Source organism: Megalops cyprinoides, chromosome 7 (assembly GCF_013368585.1).
Source record: "Megalops cyprinoides isolate fMegCyp1 chromosome 7, fMegCyp1.pri, whole genome shotgun sequence".
NCBI lineage: Eukaryota > Metazoa > Chordata > Actinopteri > Elopiformes > Megalopidae > Megalops > Megalops cyprinoides.
Window position 1 is genome coordinate 28,137,223 of NC_050589.1, and position 23,551 is coordinate 28,160,773.

General features: G+C 45.2%; 1 protein-coding gene across 1 annotated transcript in view; it reads right to left on the minus strand.

Moving 5' to 3' along the window:
- Positions 1–7,551: 7,551 nt before the first annotated feature.
- Positions 7,552–23,551, minus strand: part of LOC118780550 (metabotropic glutamate receptor 4-like) — a 243,547-nt gene continuing 227,547 nt past the window's right edge. Inside the window, exons 10-11 of the mRNA XM_036533113.1 lie at positions 13,686–13,932; positions 7,552–8,153 (exon numbers count right to left, since the gene is read on the minus strand). Of these exons, the coding sequence (XP_036389006.1) occupies positions 8,104–8,153; positions 13,686–13,932 (297 nt within the window). The 3' untranslated portion in view covers positions 7,552–8,103. The remainder of the gene's footprint in view (positions 8,154–13,685; positions 13,933–23,551) is intronic.

Sequence of the window (23,551 nt, forward strand, 5' to 3'; positions counted from 1 at the left end):
CCTCTGCAGCTACCTAGCAGGCCCATCCTGCGGTCACAAAGAGGCAGAAATCTCACTTTGCTGGCTTTGGGCCCAGCTGATCTGTGTGATCAAACGGCAGTACCTCTATCCCATTGACACTAGTGTTCTCACAAGTTTAATCACAGCAGTGGAACCATTCTTGGGGAGGCTTAGGCTGAAGTGTGTTGGTGTTTTTAACCAGAAAAGATTGTTTCATCCAACAAGAGGTCCCTGAGCACTGCTGAATTTTATGGTGAGCTACAGATTGTGTTTGTTAGTTTGTGTACCTCAGTGAGCCAGTGAGGTTGCACCCAAACTGTTTCCAGAATGTGTCAGACTTCGAAGCGAGCAATGCAGATTACACCTCTGTACTGTAACAGTACGGGTTCAATATGACATGTCTCTTTTTTTGATAACTAAGTCCTTTCTCAATCACCTCTTTCTGGAATATGGCGCAATATTTTTGGCCTGAACACCATGACTGATCTCTACACACAACCACACCCCATGGGGGGAGAGTGAAAAACTGGGGACTGGTGTGGGCAAGCAGTTATGGAGCACACCAGCTACTTCTAATATGACTAACAGAGGGGCCTATAAGGTGATTCTCACTGAAGTGGCCCATCTTTTGGTTTCTCTATAAAACCTTGCTCAGTCAACCTAATGTATTAGAGACAGCTGTGTGTTTATATGAGATAAGTATGCACATGCTGCAGGGAGGATCATTTCTTGTTACCCATGTGACGTGTCCCTTTTGTTTTGAGAAACTTGAATGCTGATTGAGCAGGAGGCAGACCCGGTGTCAGGCTACCTAACGCTGGTGCACCAAGCTCTAAAGACGAGCTGAGGAAATGGGGATGAACGGATCAGAACCAGGCTTTTCACACAGGGCATATGGTTTCCACACGGTCCTTCTGCTCCCTCAGGACGAGAGCCGGGGACTGTGACAGCACAGCGCTGGGGACCCGATGAGGGAACAGTAGCCGCGTGTGACGTCGCTGCCATGACCTGCTGAGCGTCAATAGAACTCGGGCTCTGACGAGGGGCCAGCCTGCGGTGTCTAAATGCAAATCCGAACTGATGAGAACCGGGGGCCAAATTATTTCTGAATATGCTCGGCGCAAGGATATGGGAGCCAAAGGTGTGACATTTCTCTCTTCTGTTGACATGCTGCATGGCTGGGAGTGATTGAACTGGATAGCAAGTTCCTGCCCTCAGACAAATAACGCAATTACCGCAGATATGAGATATGGGCCACCGCTCTTTTATGTGAAATAATACCCCCTGCTGATAAAATCATATGCAGGTCATTCCCTCAAGATTTATATCCTTTAAAGAAAAATATTCTTTAAAAAAATGAGCAGTCCCTAAATTCTTAGTCGGCGCTGACGGCTGAAAGGCAGACAGACAGATAAAACAATTGCTGATCTCATAGACTGTATGAAATAAAGGATCAATTATATCGACTGTGCGCTGCTGGTGGCTACCATTCAAAGCGAGTAGGCTCTATATTTAATGACAGTGGTTTTCTGTGCTCACTAAAGAGTGAAATTAAAGAAGATTGGATACAGACATTGCTCAAATAAACAAAGTACAATCTGAGGAAAGCAGAGTAGTGATTGTTGTTGTCGAAGGATGTTGAGTTATACATTCAATTAGCGTGGCAGCGCACGCTGCACTGATTTGCAGCGAATGGCTCCTTCACATTGTGTTACATCTTGTACTTTTTTTTATTCGTTCTCAGCTATTCACTGTTTAAGGGGTAGCCACAGGGGAATAAAAAAAAAAACCAAGCCTGCTACTCATTATCTTAAACTGTCTGGATATCTGTCTTCCTGTTTCTGGCCACAGTGATATTTGATAGGTGTCCAATGTGTAACAAAGCAAGATAAAAGGACTGAGAAATCTGGTCGGGACATAAAACTATGAGATGCCCTTTGTCACAGATTGCTGATGAAGACCTTGTTTGAAATGGTGAAGTGCTCAAGGATGATGAGTGATGCACCTTTAAGAGTAACTTCCTCCCAGTCATCCTCTTGGCCGAACCATCTGGGAAATAAAGTATTACTCAGAGATGACAGCAGCCTGACAATCACCTGTGAATTGATGTCTCGAGAATTCCCATTCGAGACCATGAGGAGCTACTGTCTCATCTAGCCATAAAAGACAATGGATAACTCAGCAGCTGAAGGGTGGATGTGGAAGCATTTATATTTGTTTGTTTTAACGTTGACGTACTGATATTGCTGAGGGAATTTATGTGCCGTGTCTGTTACGCTTCCACGCCATGAATCAAGAAACAAAATCCGGTGACATAAATGCAGCTTGTAACTGTGTCAGTATCCAGATATTTAAGACAACATTCCCGAGAAGAATAATGACCAGCCCACAACCTTCTCTGCTTTTCCCAGCATGCAATGCTTGATGCAAATTCAAGGGAATTCACACAGGACTGCTCCACAGTTGCCAAAATAAGCAAGCTTCTGCCTCTCAGTTCTCCTTCACTTCTGTGACAACATAGTTACCAAGATGTCCCCATGAAAGCCATACCCTGATGATATCTTTGAGTGAAATTTGTGACTCTTTGCAGGCACCCCCTCAACTGACTGGCAAGCTGTCATTCCCCCACATCCTCTCACTAACCGCAGTGCTCTCCGAAGGCCTCTGCAGTGAAAGTCTGCTCCCGGGTCACCGTGTTTGGCTGTCCCTTATCAGGGCTCAGCGGGGTGCTTCCCTCAGCACAATCTGAGATACAGCACCCTGCTGGGACAGTCGGCCTCCACAGGGGATGGAGATGGGGGGGTCAGGCTCAGTGCATGAATAGGGGGAGGCTCGCCCTGCTAAAACATGGTAGTGGTGGCTAAGCAGGCAAAGTTCAGTTCTGTGTCTGCTGCTGTGCCTTTCAGTCTGCACTTGACGAGAAGTGCATAACCCTTTTCCCTGTGTACATTAAGTCAGCTTGACAAAATGCAATCAATACTAAGCATTCAAAAAACATCTATTGCTTAAGATACACAAATGTTTTTCATTATCTGCTCTGGGTAATGTACTATCTTCTACTGAGTTAGACTTAGACAAACAAGCCAAAAAAAAACAAATAATTGCAGGTTTGAGGAAAGTTCGGCTCACAGTAATGTTTTCCTTCCATTATCTGCATACCTGCTCAGCAGCTCATATTTGAAGTGCTGTTCAAATCTACCATGACCTTTTCTCAGAAAGCTGCAAATTATTGTTTTGGAGAGGAACAGAACTTAATGTCTATTCTGTAATAAAGGAAACACTGCTGTCAGGACAAGGGTACCTTTCTAGTGGGAGTTAAGCTGCGACAGCATCTCAGTGAACTTTTTTTTTTTTTACCAAAAATATGGGGGGGATAGGGGGGGACCACTGCTCCAGTAAGCGTGAGTCTCTAATGTAATCAGGTCTTTGGTTTCCTTCGGATGATTAATGACCAGACTTCCCTCTGCAGACCTGATTTACAGCTTGGAAGAGGGGTTCCGTGTATGACCCGCTGCACAGACCTCTCTGAATTATGCATTAGGTGTGTTGCTGATGAATTATTAACTTCAGCATCATCCTAAGGAAAGGAAGCACTCGAAGAGGGTGCTTAATCCTGGAGGAGGATTGTGTAGAGGGAGCCCACTGCTTCCATTCCCGAGGGCTCCTCCAGTCTCTCGGGCCCCCTAGAACTGTCCTCGTTCAGAGGAGCCTGAAGTATCTCCTCACTTCTCTCCAAAGTCCTCGAATCGCAAACAAATCACAGATTGAAAGCCTTGCCCGGCTCTGGCCTTGCTCTCACTCTGAATTTAATCATTGAAAATGTATAGGAAAGGGGCGACTGAGGCTCTTACAGTTGAAGGTGCTCAGACATCCACAGAGTGATGTCCCATTGTGTCAAAGCTGCACTGTCAGGTTATCACTGATTTCATTATCATTTTGGGTTGACACAGGTTGGGGGTGATTTTCGCAGACAGATAAAAAAACAGATGAGATTGTTTGACATTCCTGTTATTTTATATTCCTGTTAAATCCGCAGACATGCCAAACAGCGCAGCTGATCTTGTCATCTTTAGCGCGATAATGCTATTTTTGATGCTCGCCTGGGAAACCGTGTTTAAGGAGAGCAATACAAGATGACTGGCTTTCTGTCATTTTGGATATGCTCTGTTCTCCTCTGCTACAGTATACAGAGAGGATTTATTATTAATCTTGGCTCTGAGACACTTTTTTACATCCTTTGTCACATATCAGTTGCATGTCTTTTTTTTTTTTTGGCTTTTCATTGCTGGCATTGGTTATTGTTTGTTACAGGGGGCAGTGGGCATTTATTTGAACATATCTGGGTCCATTACAGAAGACCTGACCAAGACAAGATGGCTCCTTAGAGGGTCACAGACCCCAGCTGAATCCCGGATGTGTTGTGATGAGTGTATAACCAGCACTAACACGTTCCTATTCCCCCCAGCAGACATTTCACTGCACATGGCTTCTGAGAGCATGAAACGGCTGTCTCAGTGTTTCCTTAACAGAGAGTGTCTATAAGACAAGGAGCAGCACCAAACAACTGCAAACTAGATATCCTCGTCAGTTCAGTGTCTTTTCTGCCCCCTCCGTGGCTCCCACAAGCCCTCTCCCTCACTTATCGGCGGCTAGCTGTGCCAGAGCTTCACACAGAGCGTCACGGTGGACAAGCCAGGGGCACCTCACTCTCCTCTGTCGCTGTCTGAAGGTTTCCCCCGCTAATGACCAAAAACGCACTCCCCTATTGTATGCACATGCTCCCTCTATACATTCTTTTCCGGCTCTACGAGGAGACCGAGAATCCCTCGAAGGCAGCTGAATTACCCGGTTATTCCACACCCTCCTCTCCACTGGTTTTAATAAAAATGTCTGCCTCCGGCCTGTGCCTCCACACAGGATCATGCAGGGAGCTAAGATGAATTATTAGAATAGCGGGGTACATGTTATTTAGGAGGCTCTTCCAGGGAGACGAGATGAGGGACGCACGCATCTAATTTGAAGGTCACAGCCAGATTCGGTGCGAGTTTATTGGTTGGTTACAGCCAGTTCAAAGAGTTCATTAAAACAAATAAATAAATAATCGACTCTGTGCACGACACTACACTGTGCCTGGCAGCGCCTTCAGTTTTCTTAATCACACTGATGGAAATGCATGTCAGGCTCAGCGTGCCTGTGAGAGAAAGTCAGCTTCTCTTAAGATTTAAGATGAATGATAAAGATGAAGGAAAAAAGGTGAACGCTGACACGCTTCCCTTTTTCCCCCATTATTTGCTGTGGTTAAAATTCTTGACCATGCCCATTTCTCTCTCGCGTCTGCTTTTTGATATCGCTGTGATTACGGCTGTGTTTTTCCCCCTTTGGTCCTGTTGCGGTCCTGACGCAAGACTCTGCAAGCCTTCAATCTCTTCACCCCATCTGGCAATACTGTACTCTCACTCATTACCGCTGTCCCCTCCTCGGCATCAATGATTCATTCATTTCACCGCCTTTCCACGAAAACCTCCCATTGATCTTCCGCTCTACCTCCATTCTCACTGAAAACACACACCAACAGTGTACTTTTATTAAAGAAAGACAAAAACTTTGTATTTGCAAAACAGTATTTTATTAGAAATATCTTTTTTTTTTGTATAAAAATGAACATGCTCTACACCTTTCCATACGTTTTCTATAGATAAGTCATAAATATCCAGGCACTGTATTTTTCTTTTTTGTTTTCTTTTTTTTTAATAGGTCAGTACATAAAGCAGACATGATCAATCCATTTTTTTAAATAACATACATTAACTTGCCATTTAATTTGGTCAGCACTTACATACTCTATTTTGCAACACAGACAACGTGTTGAAAAAAATCAGGTGGGGGTGGGGTGGAGGAGAGGAACGAAAAGCAGAAACTCATTGTATACACAATCACAAACAATCCCACAATATTTCATCAACGAAAGAGAAACGACGGCTCTGTTTTCCTGGAGCCTCTGTGCTTTTGGCAAAGCGAGGACCTCAGGATTGTAAAATAAAAGGAAAAGTAGATTTGTCCTTCATGGTGGTTTTTTATTTATAAACCACCTCTTCAGCAAGTTTTCCTTCTGGAGCTTATAAAAAACCACTGGCCCAGATGGTTTCCAGTGATTTTACCTAACATTGCATTAACGTCTGAATAACATTTTTTCTTTTTTTTCCTTGTTTTTTGCAAAGCCAACCTTAAAGATAGAGCATCACCACTTGGTCAGGAAAGTTTATGAATGACACATGAGTGCTAACTCATGGCTGGTTCTCCTTGAGTTCCTCTAGTCCTGGAACCCTGTGGAAATGCCGTGAAGAGGTCAGCTATCGGTTTTGTCGTTAACTGTACACAGCTGGTGGTTCCTCCAATCAGACTGGAGGGCCAGGGTTAGCCCTAAAGATACTGTAGTCACCTCGACACACAGAACAGAACCCAAATGAAAAAGCACCTGGAGAAAGCGTTAATATACAGCCGTGACTGCGGGTCTTTCACATTCGCATGCAGAAAAACGACTTGATCTTAAAACCCTTCAAAGTTGTAAACTTCCCTCTGGTCTGGTTTTGTATGTTTGATTTTTGTGCAATACCCCCCCTTGCCCATGTCCCCCATTCTTCAATAAATATACGTACCTGTAAGAAAAAAAAAAAAATCAAAAAACAAGAATGCTTCGGCTCAACTGAAAAACAATGGTGCACTGGACTGTATCTCCCCACATCCCATAATATGTTAGCCAGTGACATGTGCTAGGGTGGAACCCTGGTGGCAGTGAGCCAGCCTTACTATCAATGACATCTGGTTTGTGGGCTTGCCTGACACCTGAATTAGGTAGTAGGATGATGGACTACCACAGTGATGCAGATTCTCTGCAGATTGTAGTTTCATCACAAAGCTATTTCTTTCTGTAGGGTTCATACTGGTAATATATAGAAATATAAGCACACACAAATAAAAGGGTAATCACTAGACCTTGACAGGTTTGGGTTCCCCGACGTAGTGTGAACCCCAAACAGTGACACCACTGTAACAGAATTTTTTACCACAGTCCTCACAAGTTTGCATTCCAACTTTGACAACACAGTATACACAGTATGTTCCTACAGGCATGCTTTATATCTGAACACAAGGACCACTCAGACAGTGTCAAATGGCTTCGTCATCTTTCCATCTTACAGGGATGGGGGAGCAGCCCGTGTGCTGCAATAGCTTAGGTTTGCGGATCTGTGCGCAAATGTGTATGTTATGACCAGAAGCTGTCATATATGTTTCCGATATGTTTTCTTAACGATTAGTTTTTGCATAAAAAACTGAAAACAGTACTTTCTTTTGAACAGCAGCTTAAATAGAAATGATTAAAAGTAAATGTAACACAGGCTGAATGGCTCCTACATTCTGTGAATGCATCAACCAATACTGAGTAATTCTTTTTTTTTTTGTTCAAAGTGAAAACTTTCAAATCACAGCATTTAAGCTGCGCTTCAGAATTGAGAATGACAAACAAAAGTGACAGAAACTCATATCGGCCCGTTGGCAAATTAGCTGTTCTCCTCTCCAAGAACAGAGAACAGTGCTAGTTACTTCACACGACTGGCAAAAATACAACACGGCACATGAAAAAAAAACAAAACATTTTTTTTTTTTTTAATTTCACAAGTTGGTCTTATAGAGTAGCTCGAGTCAACTTCAGAAAACAGACATCTTGAAAATGAAAGCAAGCCGTGATATAAACTCCAGAAGGAAAACCCCCGCCCTGGTCCTGAAGCCATCCACTCTCCGGTTACCATGGAAATGTGACAGCCTGTTGCCTCTGACAGTCACCGGGATGTCAATGTTGCATCCACCACGGCCCCCAAGGAACCTTCCCAGCAGCCTTTGCTTTGCCATTTGTTTGCCTGTTCCTCAGAAAAGACCCTTTCTGTTTTTAAATGATGTGTTTGTTGTTGTTGTTGTTATTGTAGTTGTGGTTGTCACGGTTATATGTGTCATCATTTCCATGTTTTCAACCGGTTCCTCGTGATGGTGTTCTAGTATCTGCCCGGCGTGAGGTCACATCCAGGCATTGGAGGGCCACGTCTCTTCTTAGATTGCATGGTTACTGTAGCTGATGTAGGTTTGCTTGGAAGCCAATGCTACGGAGATGGAAGATAAGAAGAAGAGTGAGATACAAAATACTTCAAAAAGCTGAAAAACTGATTTCAGTTGGCCGCCATTCCCGCCACTCACCGGTTTATGGCCGAAAGCAGCGTACCTTTTATTTATGCATGAGATCATTTCATCAAAACGTCACATCTCTCATGTGCACAGATAGAGCAGATGGCAGTAAAAAGGTTATTGATATAAATAGCTGGGAAGGAAAAGCATTTTTTCACGTTTTGCCATTCCTATTGCAAGAATAATCTGTCTTGCTGGAAAATATATTGCGCTGTCTCATCTGCATCCAAATGCAAATACTGTTGTTCAGACAGGTGTAACAAGTGGAGAGAAATGTGGGCCAATCTGACAGTAAAATAAGTGCTTTTCACACCGTTTTTTTTTTTTCCTCAATGGACATCAAGGCCCCTTTCATTCTACCTGCAGTACATTTTGTCCTTAACTTTGAGAAACAAACACAAGTGATGCAAGTCATTTATTTTGTTTCGCTTTTATGAGCGGCAGTGGGCCCATATTCATCATGGTCTGTAAAAACTGAACAAAGGAACATAAAGTTTAAGACAAAAGCAAGTCGCACTGAATGGTGCCATTGATGTTACCTTGAATTCTCCCCAGACTCCACCTTCAATAGGTTGGATTTTAGCAATAGATCTGTACATATGCATGAGATCAGAACGTTTCTATTCATTATTTACAAAAGCCTTGCTTAATGTGTGCCCGCTTCACACTTTGACGTGAAGCTGTGTGCTGTGCGCTGGCAGACGTGCAGATCAGTGTGAGGTCAATGACTTCCTTATTCACAACACTGAAAACTCAGCATGCAGACCTGGGGATCTTTGAAAGGACTCTCCTCCTCTATTTACCATGCAACTCATGCACCAGTATTTCCACTGTGGACAAGAACACATACTGTATGTGTAAGTCAGGCCTTTCCAGACCCTCTCCAACAGGATATTCATAGTGTAAACTGAAACGTGCCAAATGTATACTATTTTTCCACAAATTAATTTTCAGTATGTTTGGAATCTAACCCAATTTGGCAAGCATAGGAATTTTAATTGTTAAATTCAATCAAACAAATAAACACAACACTATTTCTCATTGTCTAAATATTAAGCAAGGAGAACAGTTGTGCATATTTAGTGTACTTTTCCTTTATAGTCTGTAAATGGATCTTTTATAAAATACATATTAAAATAATTTCAACCAGCTACATCCTGTATGCTGCTGTTGCTGCACTATATTCTCCAAATGTATCTGTATTGTTTAAGGTAGGAGACAGATAGGAGGGTCATTCACTTTTTATAAGTGAGTCATCCGTTTTTTTTTAATGTGTGTCAGTATGAGTGCAGTAAGCAACATTCGCCACGGCAATTTCAAAATAGAACTGTGAAAAGCTTTTGTGAGGCGTTGTTCAGTTTGCATTCCCAAAAAAAAAAAAGTCTCCGTATATGAAAGTATTGAATGCTTCATAAATATGGCAAATGCACTTTGGACATTGTTGTTATACTTCCATGTCCTGTTCCAGACTTCATGCCTCTTGTTTGCATGCACAACACATAGACACCTCAGATGTTCTTCAGATGTTTTTCCTGAGGGGATTCACTTCACCTCAGCCCCATGACTCACTCTTTGGCTGAATATATTGCCATGGTCCTGCTATGACCAGAGAATGCAAAGAAACACCCACTTATTTGTTAACATTCGTCATTAATGTCTGCTGCAGAAAGTTGAGGAAGTGTGATACTTCTGATATAATGGTATCTGTTTTGAGCCTCATTAAAAGTGCACAGGGAAAAACAGCAACTCTTCCATTTTGATTTCCGTGTCGCCTCAACAACAAGGTGGAGTAAAGTAAAGCCAGTTTGGCATGATGATAAATACAGGACATATGACATATGGCAGGTGTGTCAGGTGTGTCAGACTTTGAAATATGATGCAACTTTGTCAGGTTGACTGGACTTTTTATTTGGTCATTCTTCATGAATAAAAAAGAAACCCCATCTCCATTTTTAAACACGTCTAGCTTGTGTCGTTTAATAAACACAGATCTCCTGGAATAGCCAAATGAGTGCGAGAAAATTTGAAGGAATCATTGCCCATAAGCATTTTGCTCAGTCATAAATCTCCAAAAATGCACAAATTCTATAATATGCCTAACTACAGAGCGCTGCAGCAAGACTCTGTCCGAAAAGCATGGAAACTTTTATTTTTATGTCAGGTTCATTCCATGAAACGAAAAATTAATTTAGCTAAACAACTCATACGTTCTCCGGCAGTGTGCCCCCCTTTAACAGCATATTTCATATTTGTGTTAAAAAATGTAGTGAAGTTCTATCTGGCTTTACAAGGCAGAGAAAAGAGGCTTTTGAAAAAGGTAACTACATGTCATTCAAAATCATTTTATCAATAAATAGAGACGACTCTCTGGTATCATACCAGCCTGGTTGGAGTCAATTCGAATATTGATACCACAATTAAAATGTCAACAATTAACATTATGAGGAGCATCTCCATGTGGTAATGTTGTAGGTGTCGATTTTCTTTGCCTAGAAACAGAAGGATCCCGTTCAGAGCTTTAGGTGCCACGTCACACTGATCAGAATGGCAAAGCCCTCTTTTCATCCTGCTGGCTTCACCCTTTTCAGAGCATGACCGAAAACAGGAGCTATGTGGGTACAAGAAGGAGCCCTTGCATGGGTTAAACGCAGTGGCCCAGTTGTGAGTTAAACGGCACAGCGGGCACTAATTCAGGACATATGGGAGCGTTTACAGTGAGTGAGTGGGGGCTCTTTTGTTTTAGGAGGGCACTGGCATGATGGAGTGTCCTGGGGCAGACCCAGCAGGGGGATAGAGGGCTTGCTAATGAGAGGCCGAGGGGAGCGGCTCTGGGCTGGCACGGGGTCAGCTGATCCCAGAGCAGCTCAGATTGAGCCCATGGTGTCGGTGCGGTGCACCACTGCGAGGAAAAACGCTTTATGAAGCCGGAGCCGAGCACGCTCAGGGTGGGTGGGGACGGTGGGCCGCGTTTGTGTGTTCTCTTTCAATAAAACCGTCATCAGCTCATCTGCTCTTCTGTGTAATCACTGCAAAACTCCGCCAATCTTGTCCAGACCTGTGTTTGCTGATTGGCCAAGTCAGAGTGGATAAATCTGATCGGGAGGCTGCTGACAGCTGAGAGAGGATGGTGTGTGTGTGTGTGTGTATGTGTTTGTGTGTGTGTGTGTGTGTGTGTGTGTGTGTGTTGGGGTGGGTGGGTGGGGGGGTAACCCCCCCCCCCCCCCCACCCCCCAAGCGGCAGTGATAAATGAACCTTATTTAAATATTTATGCGCTGCGAGCTCCAGATAAAAAATAGATGGTCCAGAAAGAATTGGAGCTGGCAGTCCCATCTGTCTTCCCTTCTCCCCTCTCATTGTTGTTGTGTGCCCTATTACAGCAAATTCCTCAGTTTGTCAATGCGGGGAAACAAATTATGGGGGAAGCACGGTTATCGGTTGCCCCCCCACCCCCTCCCCCCCCCACCGCCAGATTAATGTCATCACCCCCCATCAGCGCCCACCCCGCAAGAGTGTAGATGCCACCACAGCCCCCAAATCAAACCCATCCCAAGTGACATGGACAGGGGTGCACGTAGGTGACCTGGAGTCATGGTGCCATTCCTGTGCAGTGGTGTGGCCTGTGAGGCAGCTCGTGGGGGCGCTTGCGGGGACCGTGACAAGCAAGCCAGCATGTTTTAACCCTCCAGCTACATAAGGTGACCACGACACACAGGTGGACCTGAATTCATGGAAGGTGTGAAGTGCTCAAAGAGTAGGCAGCCAAGGCCCTCTCTTTCCTCCATTACCTGGGTCTCTACAGTCCCTCACTGTCCTCCCCTCCCTCCTCGTACGCTGTCACAGGCACAGAAGGGGGCGGTTAGTCACAGGTGGCCCGGGTCTCCCCCGGGTGAGGGCAGGGCTCAGAGATGGAGGAGGTCGTGCACACAACCCCTCCCTGCAGACAGCAGTCACTTCCCGTTTCCCCACTTGTCCTGAGACCCCCTCACACGTGACCAGTCACGCCTCGCCCCGCGGAGGGGAAGAGTTTACTCTGGAGCTCAGCAAACTGACATGTGATTGCAGTAATCCTCCCCGAGCGCTCAGCCGAAGTGGGCCGGATCTCCACTAACTCCGTTAACCCAATCAAGGGGGGGGGGGGGGTCGAGCTTCACTTTGTTTGCAGACGTGCCACGACAAGCTACGCGCCCGCTCCCGATAAAGGGGAAACGGCACGGCCGCCTGAGGACCACCTCGCGAGCAACTTTCTGCTGAGTAAAAAGATCCTGAAGCTCTTATTTATCACCGGGGCTCAGAATGCCCAGGCCGCCCTAGCTGCAGGCAGGCATGCTTTATTGGTGCTGGAAAACGGAGGCGAAGCGCGCTCCGGAATATGTCCGGCTGTTTCAAAGGTAATTACACAGCACACTGTAAATAACCGAGGGGGAGGCCTTCAATGTCACTGATTATATATTGTACAGTGAATGATGCATCTGCTGCGAGCGGGGGCACGTACAGGAAATGGCAGTGTTGGAGGTTCCTGCTGTTTGGTTTGGCTCTAATTGTACTGAGAATGAAGAAATCTCCAGGGAATTTTATCACACAATGTATGATTACCCTGAAATGGAGATGAAGCAAAAAGGTAGGATGCCACTTTCTTGCAGCTGGGAGGTCAAGGCACATGGATTTGCCTTGAAAAGCATGTTAAGTAAAATATGACTACTAGCTGATTCAATGTACATGGTAGTTCATAGCCCTGCATGCAACTACTGGGTATCAGCTACAGAGTTCCACAGAAACAAATGTGTGGTCTAGTCAATTACTGGTTGTAGAACCTTGAGAGTAGATTGAGTGGACTGAGCAGTGGGTAGGATGATACTCCTATCTGTTTATGTGCATCTCACACCATAGAAGATGTTGACTGAGGAGCGGGAGCCATTGCATAGGGGACAACAGAGGCTGGTGTCCACAGGGCGGTTGAGGGCCTCAGAGTAAATCAGCATAGCTGCACATAACGGCCATCTGAAATCCAGCCCATCGATCCCCTTCCATACTCACGGAAGTAATCTATGGCCTGCCTTCTGTGGCGCATTTTAAAGTATCAGGTGATGTTTAATTCTCTCCAGTTGGCTCTTAAAATATCTCATCAGCTCATTTCCCAGAGCCGTTGTAGTGTAAAATAACAATGGCGTTAATTTCGCTTACATAATAGCAGGGGTTATTGTATTTAATTATTTATTTTAGTCATTTACCATTTACCACAGTGACTGCGAGACAGGAAGTAGAAATTGGGGAAGTGACTGCGGTGCTGCCTCTCGGCCCGAAAAAACTGTCAGCCCACATTTTGCCCGACCTTGCCCTCCAACCCCACATTCCACTCCATTCCACCACATCCTGGCCCACTCCAGCCCTGCCCCTCCCCGACCCCGCCCCTGACCCCACCCCCGAAACCTCCCCCAGTCCCCAGGCTCACCTTGCGTCTCCAGACTCTCGCACAGCTCGGACTTGGCCTCCCCATTGGGCCGCAGGCTGCCCTTGGGGGTGAACTTGTTGGACATGGTGGCAGCGGTGACCACGGCCTTCAGGCTGCGCTTGCGCTTGGGCACGTTCTGCTCCGGATGGAAGAGAACGATGTACACCTTGGGCATGTAGAGCATCCCCAGCGACACAGACGCGCTCAGACTCACCGAGATGGTCAGGGTGGTCGTCTGAATGTACATCTGGAGGAGATGGAGAGAGAGAGAGAGAGAGAGAGAGAGAAAGATGGAGGGTCAGAGAGAGACAGAGACAGAGAGGTAGATAGAAACAGAGAAAGGTTGCAGAAAGAGGGAGAAAGAGAGAGGTATGGAAACAGAAAACAGAAAAAGTGAGAGGGAGACAGAGAGATTGAGAAAGGGACAGAAACAGAGAAAGACAGAGAGAGGGGCAGAAACAGAGAGAGAGAAAGAGAGGAACGAAGGGGGAGAAAGAAAGGAAGACAGACCACTCATTACTATGAGATTCACAGGCCTCTGTGGGACCAATCTCTATGGGATTGAGAAAGCCAGGGGTCAAGCACTCAGATAGCTCTGTGTGATGTTCCTGCAGAGATACGGCCATGTAATGACAGCATGCAGCACAGACTCAGGCTGTGCCTAACGGAGTCGCAGACGATTAAGCCGGTGAATGCGTTGCTAAAAAGGTCATCCTTGTTTTATCGTGGGTGTTTGTTAGTCCACAGGCGTGGCTGACACACCACGCGATGATGTGAGAGGCACAAGCTGTACACAACATCTCTGTGCTCTGTGACCCACGGGCAGAATGTCTCTCTCTCAAATAGTTTGAGGTCTGAGCACCCCATTTTCACTGGCCAGGGCAAAGGCGGGACGTCGAGTTCTGAGTTTCATAGAATTCTGAGTTTTGAGTTTGAGAGCATTCTGAGGTCTGAGTTTAACAGAATTATGAGTTCTGAGTTGTTGAGCATTCTGAGTTTTGAGTTTGAGAGCATTCTGCCGCAAGGGCATGAGGACAGGAGTCTGATCCACCTACGGTTTGGCTTTTAATTCCTGTTAAACCGGACTGCATCAGCACCGTATAATCAGCCCGGCATTTCCCTCCTCCTGCCTCCTCCATCAGCTGTGTAGCCGGACCGCTGTGCCCACCTCTTGTTTGTTAATTTTCTGCAAAGCTGCCTTTAATATCGCTGCTTTATCAACCTTAAACCACTTTCCTTGTGTCAGTCGATTATCCCCTCCCTCGCTCCAGACTCACGCACTGTGTCGCGCCGACCAGCCCCCTGTTCCGCCCCCCCTCAGGAAACAAATAACCTTACAAAAGTTCCATGTGTTACAAGAACATTTGGAGGCTCGGGGGGCCATAGAGAGAGTTCCGGCATGGCACTGAGCGACTGTCCCCTTCGTCCCGTTGATGGCGTTCACACCACAAAGACACATTAATTAGACACTTTATGAGGACAGGCCGAGAGGAGCCGAGGTGGGGAGGGGTTAGAGCGTGACATGCGTTGGCAGCCTGTCCCGCTGTCGAGGCTGACCGACGCTCTCCGTGCTCAGACGTCGGAAAAGGGTAGCGCGGCGTTCAGAGACCTGTCACACGCCAACACCACCCCATGTCCTTCAGTCTTACCTCCCCTCCGTGCTTATTGCTCAGGTGGGGAAAGCCTTCTGTAATTGTGTGATGGGCTGAGAGAATAGCATTGTATGATGATGGCAGCTTTCCAAGCGTGGGTCTTGGCATCCTTATCAAGGGGGTACTCAACATTGCAAAGAGATACAAAGCGTTTTAAAGATAAATGCAATGCAGCTTTTCCACTCTCACTTAGGCCTGGATTTAATCCTAATCATACTGCCATTTGTGTTCAATTCAAAACAACTTGCTTAATCATAAGGACTTTTTAAGATATATATATAAATATATATATTTATATATATAAACTTTCAGATACCCAGATACCCTGAAATATTCTTTCAGGAACATAAAAAACAGACTTACTTAAATACGCTGTTCAAAGTTCATTCAAAGACAAAGTACAACACAGTTAGCCTGAATTAAAAGTTTGTGAAAGTCAAAACCAAAAGTCAGACAACCACCAGAAAAGGGGATCAGCTGTAGCTGGCAGTAAAGCCTAGACCACCATCTCAAATCAAGCTATTTGTATTCTCCCCCATTGAGCCCAGGCATTGATGAACTGGTAAGCTGTCACTTGTTAAAGAGACATGTGATGCTGTATTGACATTGATGTGATTCCTCTGAACCAGGAGGGAAAGTCAGCGCCGGGGTCAATGCCTTTCTCCAGTTTGATTCTCATCAAATTCACCGGTCAGCTGTAATAACCGTCCAACAGGAGCTCACCTGCCTAACCCACCGCTGAAGCTGAGGAGAAACGGATGGCCCTGCTGAAACCCATCCGATCAATCTGGAAGTGGGGTGTGAAGGAAAGCATGTCTACGCTTACACCAGGGCACCTAATTTCAGAGTGGAGTGGAAGCGTTATGCCACACAAGTACACCTTTCCACAACTGTCAGATGCCATTAGAAGAGAACTCTGACCCCAGTGCTGAGAGTGTGGGCGTCGCCCCCCACCGCCATCCAGATCATTTCCTGAGCGCTCTGTTAAGCTTTCAGGTTGTGAATGTTGGTGTGTTCGCCTGTGTGATGTGTAGCTAACTCTGCACCTGTGCAGTGCTGGGGATTCAAGGAGCTGCATCTTATAGCGGCTGAGAGAAGCTTCAGGCTGTGAGAATGCAGTAGCACATGGAAATATTAATATTGAAGTTATCGATTTGATAAATCTACTAAAAATAAAAGATAGTAGGTGATGCCAACCGTGAATTTAAAGGCAAACTCCCAGGGCACAATTGCTCAAACTACTGAAAAGTTGTTGCCAAAAAAAAAAAACATCAATAAACCAAGGCCCGAATTTGACAGTGCATGATTTCATTTGTTTGGCGTTGTAGAAATCATGTAGGATAATGCTGCTCTCATGCATACAATATTTCAGGTGGGATTAAAGAGGTAAATCTCCCCTGAATTTTTCAACAACAGCATATGACACACACAAACATGCCCTCACAGTAAGGGAACTGTACTGGGTTCAGTCATGTTCACTTTCAGTGAGCCTCCCCTGACAAGTAAACACGCTCCTCAACCTGCCAGTAAGACTGCGTGTCAGCACAGGAACTGATCCCAGTACAGCATCCCAGGCTGTTAACAGTGCTCTCAACTCATTACGCAAACCCAAATCTCAGCTCCCAGCATTGAATGGCACTGTTGTGCTGTTCTGAATGGTAAATGAGGCCAGGTAGGTACACCTCTCTCCTCTGCCTCATCGACAGCAGCACCAGGGGCGACCATGGAGCCTGCACTGGCTCCACCTTTCTCAAGCCTAATGAGCCAATGAGCGGCATGGATAGGGTAGGGATTATACAATCAGAGAGGAGTGCGGGGGATAATGTCGCAAGTACCTCTGTATGCCCTGAGAGGTAACTCGTGTCAGCAGTTGTGACATCTGTTTAATGTAAGTTTATGCAACAATTATGTTTGTTTGCTTGCTTCACAGATGGCTGATATTTCCAGACAGCTGTTTTAGACTGACCCTGGCGAAGTTAATTAAATGTGTGCTGCTGCGTTCAAGTCTGTGCAATAAAAGCATTTTCAGTTAACTTCCTTAATGCTGGGCATTACGGGGTTTGTGTAGGGGTGTGTGTATACTCAACTTTAGCAGATGAATATTTGAAATGTAGCATTCAAATATATACTTTCAAAAAGCTCCAATTTTTCTTTTTTTGACATTTTATCAATATCTTTGAGGGAAAAGACCTGGTTGATCTAATTATTTCTCCATTTCCCCACTTTCACTTGATACCAATACCAAAACCAAACATCTGCGTTCCACATGTTCAAGGTAATCACTGTAATTGACAGGAAGTGGGAAAGTGATGAGAGTTGTGAGCCACAGCTAATCACCTGGGAGACGGACACAAGCGGTGCGATTGAGCATTCAAAAGCTTGAAAGGAGATGAAAGTCACTTTGGGGAAACAAGAAGCCAGCTGGGAGTGCGTGATCGCTCTGCGAACGTGATCGCACTGATAGACAAGCTCCCTGGGACACGGGAGAGTGTGTAATCTACAGAGAAGATTATGCAGCAGCCCCGGGGGCTGCGTCTGCCACAATATTGCTCTCCTTGTGGAGTGCGAGAGTGTAGGCAGTCAGCGGGAGGTCGGGACCCTCGATGGGCACTGAGGGTCCTCGCTGCTGCTATTGTGTGGTCTTGCCTGCAGATAAACCCTCTGTGAAAGGCTGATATGATCGGCTATCGGACTCATCAGCCTGGCTGAATCACTCTCGGGAGAAACTGGGGCGGCAAACCCATCATTACCTCCCACTGAAGGAGCAGGGGGACCCTCCCTCTGGCACGATTGTGCCTCCAGTCCGTGTTTGAGACATTCACCGTTTCCGTCAGCCCCCACCTGAATTCGACGGCCTCTACCCGAGAGTCAGCTTTACTGCAAAGCCCGAGGCCTGATTATGGTATCCGCTCGAAATTACAGTCATCTGCTAAATTTACGCTGCATTTTGCTTCTTTTATCCAAGCTTCTGTTATTCAAAGAGGCCACTTGGTGGCTTCTGATGCATAGCCAATCGGATGCCTTGGTATATATTCTAGTTTTATACAGCATAAAATGTGCATTAATTCTCACACAGTATAACTAATCTGTTTTAAAGCTGGGTGTCAATAGTCTCATCTTGTCACTAACTGCCTTGGACCACAGGCCAAAACCATTTTTTTAATGATAATGTTAATCATTCCTGCCACCTGCTCCTGTATCTACCTCTTTTTCACAACATTTGTTAACGAATACAGTCGCAGAACCATTAACTGGAAATGTCTGGAAATTTCTTCCCACTGAATCGTTATGAGTCGTGTCACGTGACATTATTATGATCCATATTTTCGCAACATCAGCCCCTGCTCCTGCATACTAATGTTTCAGTGGGGCTGCCTTGTCCAACACTTTAGAGACACTGAACCCTACTGCTGAGCTTCCAAACCAGCTTTGCTCAATGCTCTACATCAACTAAGCCCTGGATAATGGATTTTTGCCCTTAACTTACACATTAGGAATAAAAGAAAGCCCTCTAACACAGTTTGGCAAATTCAGCGTTCATCTTAACAAATTAAAAAACATCAGTATTTGTAATGAATAAATAAAACTTAAATCAAAAACTTACTTTGAACCTCAAAGTTAACAACGAATGCTGACTGGCAGATTAGTGGACTGGATGAAACATAACTGCTCTGTGCACAGTCCCTGCTCCACTGGGGGAGGACTGGGTTTGAACGGGGTCCAAAGAAGAGGAGGTACGACCGTGGCCATAGCCTTATTATTAAATCCATCTCCTCCTACCTATCAACCACGGCTATATAACTGTCTGATCTATATCATCTCTCTGGGTGGGTACGTGTCAGATGGACTGAGGGCTGAACTATTAAACCATGCGATTATACACTGAAGATGGGCTGAATGTCCCTGTGTAAGTGATATAGAAAGCGTGTGCGATCATCCATCACAACTATCCTCGCATCGGCTGACGCATAAATAACCGCATGCGTGTGCTGAACCCGTGGTTTACAGCATACCAGAGAAGAACATGCAGGAACAGCAGGAGAGCACAGAATGCAGTCAGGTTTATTGGGACTGCAGAATGAATCTGGCTGTGTTAATGCAGCTCTGTCTTTCAATGCCCCTTTCAATTAGTTCAATTACGTTAGGCTTTATATATGTATAAGTATATACAGTACCAGTGAAAACTTTCCTTTATTTTACTGTTTTCCTCATTTTGGAATAACAGTAAGGACATCAAAACTATGAAATAACACAAACTAAATTATGCAGTGACCAGAAAAGTGTTATATAAGTATATATAAGTATACATATATATTTTTTTTTTCTCTCTTTAGAAAACGTGCCGCTCTACCTGATAAAATATCTCAACTTACTGAAATCCACATTGCCATTTCGCACAGAAATAGTCTTATTACTTATCCAGCCTACAGTCTGACATTTATTCCATCGAGAAAGACTAATATTGATCAACACGGTGACCTTGAGGCTTGGCATCAAACTTTGCAGAAGTTTCCACCAGAGATACAGCAGTTCATGGCAGTGCCAGCTGCAGAGAGGCTAATTTATTCTTCAATTTCTCATCCGCTCGGTCTTTGAATTTTCTACATACTCAATGGCAGCCGTCGTAAAACATTTACCGCCACATCAATTTTCAATTTTCATTTCGTAGATGAAATCGATCGGGAAGAGGAATGAGACGGGGCAAGGCGGTCAAACGTCGTGCAGGTCTCACGGGAGCCTGGTCCACTGCGTACGCGCAGGCGCTTACAGGGTGTCAAAACAGGTCCCCAGTAGTCCGTCTGGACCTCCGGGAGACAGAAGACGCCAGACATGCGCTGGTGAGTGATGTGGGGCTGTCACCAGCACGGATCAGTTGGAGCAGCCTGGGGATTTGGTGAGTCATCTGGCCGACTTCCGCATGGCAGGTGGATTAGGTGTACCTGTCCTCTCTCTGCTGTCACGTTCGGGACCATCCGCCACATGTCCCACCCAGCTTCTCCTACCCACGTGGATGGGCCTTTAAAGCAGACAGCCGCTGCCTCCGCCAGTCATGAGCAAGATGGCGGGGTGTCGATGCCTCACGCCGTAACCCCTTATCTCCGAGCCACTCCAATTACACACCTGTCAATCCCAGCCCTTGGCTCTGATGAGACCCTGCCAAAGGCCCCGAAGGCATCTGTGACAGCTTTCACCAAGACATAATATCACACTGATGCACCAGGTGAGGAGACCGCAGGGCGAGCCTAGCGGCTTCGCGGAAAGATAACACCAAAATATTAATGCAATTATAAGATTAGCTTCTCTCAGCCCGAGTACCGCCCCCCCCCCCCCCCCCATTTGTATGTATTTTAAATCCTGAGTACACCCGTCTGTTTTATGATGGCTTTCATTCTTCAGCAATATCAAAGGAGCTGCAGTCGTGATCGGATTACCTGCCGCTAGCATTGGTGGTGTTTTTTGTTTTGTTAGCGCTGAAGATGTCCATGGTTACTCATACTCTGTTCTGATTTGCGTGTTTGTGAATACACGTAAGCTTCCCTTTGAAGTACGGCTGATAAGGGATGTGCATTAAGACCGCTATGTATGAGACGCTGGTGTATCACACTCTATTGTACCTACCTGCTTGGTGGCTTATTCGGCAATAATGCGGAAATTAACAGACAAAAATGAGGGTGAAAAACAGCAATTACATCAAAATGAGACTGGCAGAGACACAGAGTTTCAGAGAAACTTCCTCTATCTCTTTTAATTAGAACTTTTCTGAGCAGCTGCTCTTTGAGTTATCTTAACCACAAGGGAGGGACGTCTTGATACACATGATGCTATATCTCAGATCAAAAGAGATTTGTGTGAAAACAGTATTTGAAAACCAAAAAAGAACACCAATCACTGGAAACAGAAACCTACTCTAAAAAGGTATGTGTGTTTGTGTGTGTGCGTGTGTGTGTGTGTATGCCTTTCTGTGCATACGTAATGGTCTCATTCAGAAATAATTCAGGTAAGACGCTGTTTTCCATTGCTTGAGAGAAGGATATATTTTCACTTCATTTTGCATTCTTGACACGATTGTCAGAACAGAATGAAATGTTTAACTGTAATTGATGATATATGTGCATGGCACATGTTTACAGAGTGAAACTGCAATATCATGAATACATTTATTATTTGTTTGTTAAGCATTGGTAGATGGCTCGTAAATATGGAATAACCATCATGGTGCACAATGAAGCTGTCATCAACAGTAAAACCCAAGTTGGTTTCCAAGAGTATGTTAACAGTCATATTCTGAGCCCGAAATCCACTGAGCAACACAGTGCTCATAGCACCTCGCATGCAGAATTCAAATGAGGGAGATTGCTTTATGAGCAATTACACATCCTACATGAGACAGAAATGAAAACAGTCTATCAGATACTGCTGCTATTACGCTAATGTTCAGATTAGCAATTAAGACAAAATCAAGTCATAAATGAGAGGATGCATTATGCTGTCTTCATCTGTACTGTCTATGCATTCACGTCTGTGTGTGTATTTGTGTGTGTGTGTGTGTGTGTGTGTGTGTGTGTGGGTGGGTAGATGTGTGTGGGGGGGGGGGGGGGGGGGGGTATGAAGAGAAGGTATAAGGGAAGTATAAGGGAAGTAAGGGAAGTATTCCTCAAAACACATTTCTTCAGTGTCTCTTCAAACCATTCCTGTCAATTGTAAGGAGCTGGAATTAAACCTTGTTGTGACTCAGTTTAAAATCCGGACAATAATATTTTTCTCTCTGGTTGCTGCTGCCTTTGTGGCTCGATGTTTGTGTGGTGGCTGGCACCTGCAGACAACACTTATTTTTCTCCTTGTCCCTGACACCAAGAATGCGGACCACCTGGTCCCTTATTACTTTCCCCGCCACAGCAGGAAGTGGTACAATTAAAGTAGGAAGTGGCACAACTGAAGGAGCAAATGGAACAGTTAAACAAGTAAATTGTGCAAATAAAAATTAAAGAGGAAATGGTGGAATTAGGGCTGGGCGATACAGCTTCTTGCGGCAAATATTGATATATGCAATCAATTTAGATTAATTAATCACAAAACATGTAATTAATTACATTATCTACTCTTTATCTTTGTAGCCATGTGTTTCTATCTACCACATGGAAGCAGCATAGTGCTGTTGCTGTGATATCAACATTGAATAGATACGAGTAGCGTTTTTTTTTCCCCGGAAGCATTTCACATGGCCTCGGAAAACTGGAGGTGTGCTCCCACATCAGGTATGACTAACGGGAAAAAAATACGGGGAAAAAAGAAACCAACGCCACATACCAGGTATAGCTGTTATTGCGCTAAAAATAGCTATTCGATATATCGCGACCGCCAAATCACCCAGCCCTAGGTGGAATTAATGGAGGAAATGGAGCAATTAAAGGAGAAAACGGCACTAATCTGCACTGCACTGGCACCCATTGAGCCCACTGTCTCTGGTACAGATCAGTGCTGGATGTCAAGCTTCCCAATAACACCACTCAGGGTACGTCCTGGTCCCCTCAGTCACAGCACTTTGGTCCCTGGCACAGCATCGGCCCCTGGCAAAGCGCTCAAGCGTGAGGAATGGAGTGGGGGAGAGCTGTCGGACAGTGTGGGTGTTCCCAGACCCCGCTTATGTTCACCCAAGTCATTGTCATTCTGCGCACTGCAGCCTAGCACAGGGTATTTGGAAGGCACCGGAACTCTCAAAAACATACAGCAGGGAAGACAGGTCATTTGGGAGATGTGTATCGATCCAATGCCTCAACGTGAATAGATCTGAATCCATTCCATAAAAAAAGAGTTACCCTATCACCATCCACTATGCAAATGTGGTATACTGATACAAGAGCTATGCAGTACATCTATATTGATTGCTTGGAGCAGGCCGTTGCCAATAGTGAAGACGCCGTCGTATTGCAACTTGTATTATAAATAAATCCTGAGATCCTAAACAGATCAAAGTGAAGGATTCTCACGCGTCTAATTTTAAGTTTCGAATTGCAGACGGTGGTGTCTGTCTTGTTTAATTAACACTCACGCGGAGCAGGATATTGGTGCGATTTACCTGTTTGCACCACAGCACTGGAGGGGGCTGCATCCCGGATCCACCTCGCAGGAACAACAGAACAAGGCGAGACAAACGCTCCCCGTAAAAGAGTTTGCTGGGAGAATTAGGCCTTCATCCTGGCCCCGCAGGTGTCC